Genomic DNA, 1,258 nt, shown 5'->3' on the forward strand with positions numbered 1-1,258 from the left:
CTCACCCTCACACACACACACACTCACACACACACACAGACACACACTCACACACTCACACTCACACACACTCACACTCTCTCTCTCTCTCTCTCTCACGGTTGTAAACTTTAAATTAAAGACTGTTTCTGGATGTTTGGTTCTTGTTGTTTCCAGATGAAACAAACGGATCCAGAGTCCAGAGCAGCCAATCAGAGACCAGAGCAGGGACTCTGGTCTCTGATTGGCTGCTTCACACCAGCTGTCCACAAAATATCAAAAACAACAAGAGGCCTGACACACAGCTGACCTTTGACCTCAGGTGAGAGGCGTACAGACTAACGATAATAAAATAAAACACAGTCAAAGGTCACTGTTAGCTGTGACTAACCTGCTAGCCAATCACAGAGTTCGGTTTACTTCCTGAAGAGGAAACATGAAGCTCAGTCGCTAACAGAACAATAAGTCTGTGTAATAAAAGCAGTATTAGTTTGACGTCCGTGGAGCCGTTTATACGCTAACAGAGGAGCTAGTGCAGCTAATGAGCTAACAGTGAAGTGTTTCTGTGGCTTTAATAAGAACAGCTCTGGGATCTGTTTGTGTTTGCCACATTCTTCCTCAAACAGGGAACGTCAAGGTCCGACTCGACTGGATGATAAGAGGAGTGTTTCCTGATTACATAAAGGGGTTAAACTTCTCTCTCCTGTTTCCAGTCTGGACTTCTGGAGTCTGTCCAACACATTTCAGCAGATGATAAAGGAAGAATGTGCAGAGGCCAGAAACATGTAGCTTCATGCTTCACAGCCAACAGATCAGCAGAGAGGAATGTGAACCTTTACAGCCGGAGGGTCCAACATCCAAACACACGAGGACGGAGCCACACTTCCTTTTTGAGCTGCACAGACAAACATTTTGTTCTGAATTAAACTGTTTTCTTTCATTTTACGTCCACGTGTTTCATCCTGAGAACAGTTTGGTTTTCAGTAGCTAGCGCTGTCAACAACACATCCACTCAGATTGTATTAGCCAGCTGCAGACGAGCCACTCTGCATAATGTATAATGACAAAGAAACCTGCAGACGAGCCACGTGAGTCTGGGTGAATGTAAAGTCTAAAGTCCAAAGTCAAAGATAACATCACTGCAAAGCTTGTGGAATATGTCACACTGTGCTTTTAGCTGGATAATGTTAGCCTGCTAGGTAATGTAGCCAAACCCATTGTGGGCCAGCCGGTGCTGGATGAGGTTCAGTGTGGCTGGATGAGGTTCAGTGGCTGGATG

At 45.2% G+C, this 1,258-nt stretch overlaps 1 protein-coding gene across 1 annotated transcript in view; it reads left to right on the plus strand.

Moving 5' to 3' along the window:
- The window catches only part of LOC118343102, a 6,710-nt gene that overhangs the window by 370 nt on the left and 5,082 nt on the right, over positions 1 to 1,258 (plus strand). Inside the window, exons 2-3 of the mRNA XM_035681855.1 lie at positions 157 to 301; positions 693 to 745. Coding sequence (XP_035537748.1) covers positions 157 to 301; positions 693 to 745 — 198 coding nt within the window. The remainder of the gene's footprint in view (positions 1 to 156; positions 302 to 692; positions 746 to 1,258) is intronic.

The sequence above is a fragment of the Morone saxatilis genome, unplaced genomic scaffold (assembly GCF_004916995.1).
Source record: "Morone saxatilis isolate NCDOM2014 unplaced genomic scaffold, NCSU_SB_2.0 Contig9, whole genome shotgun sequence".
In the NCBI taxonomy this organism is placed as follows: Eukaryota; Metazoa; Chordata; class Actinopteri; family Moronidae; genus Morone; species Morone saxatilis.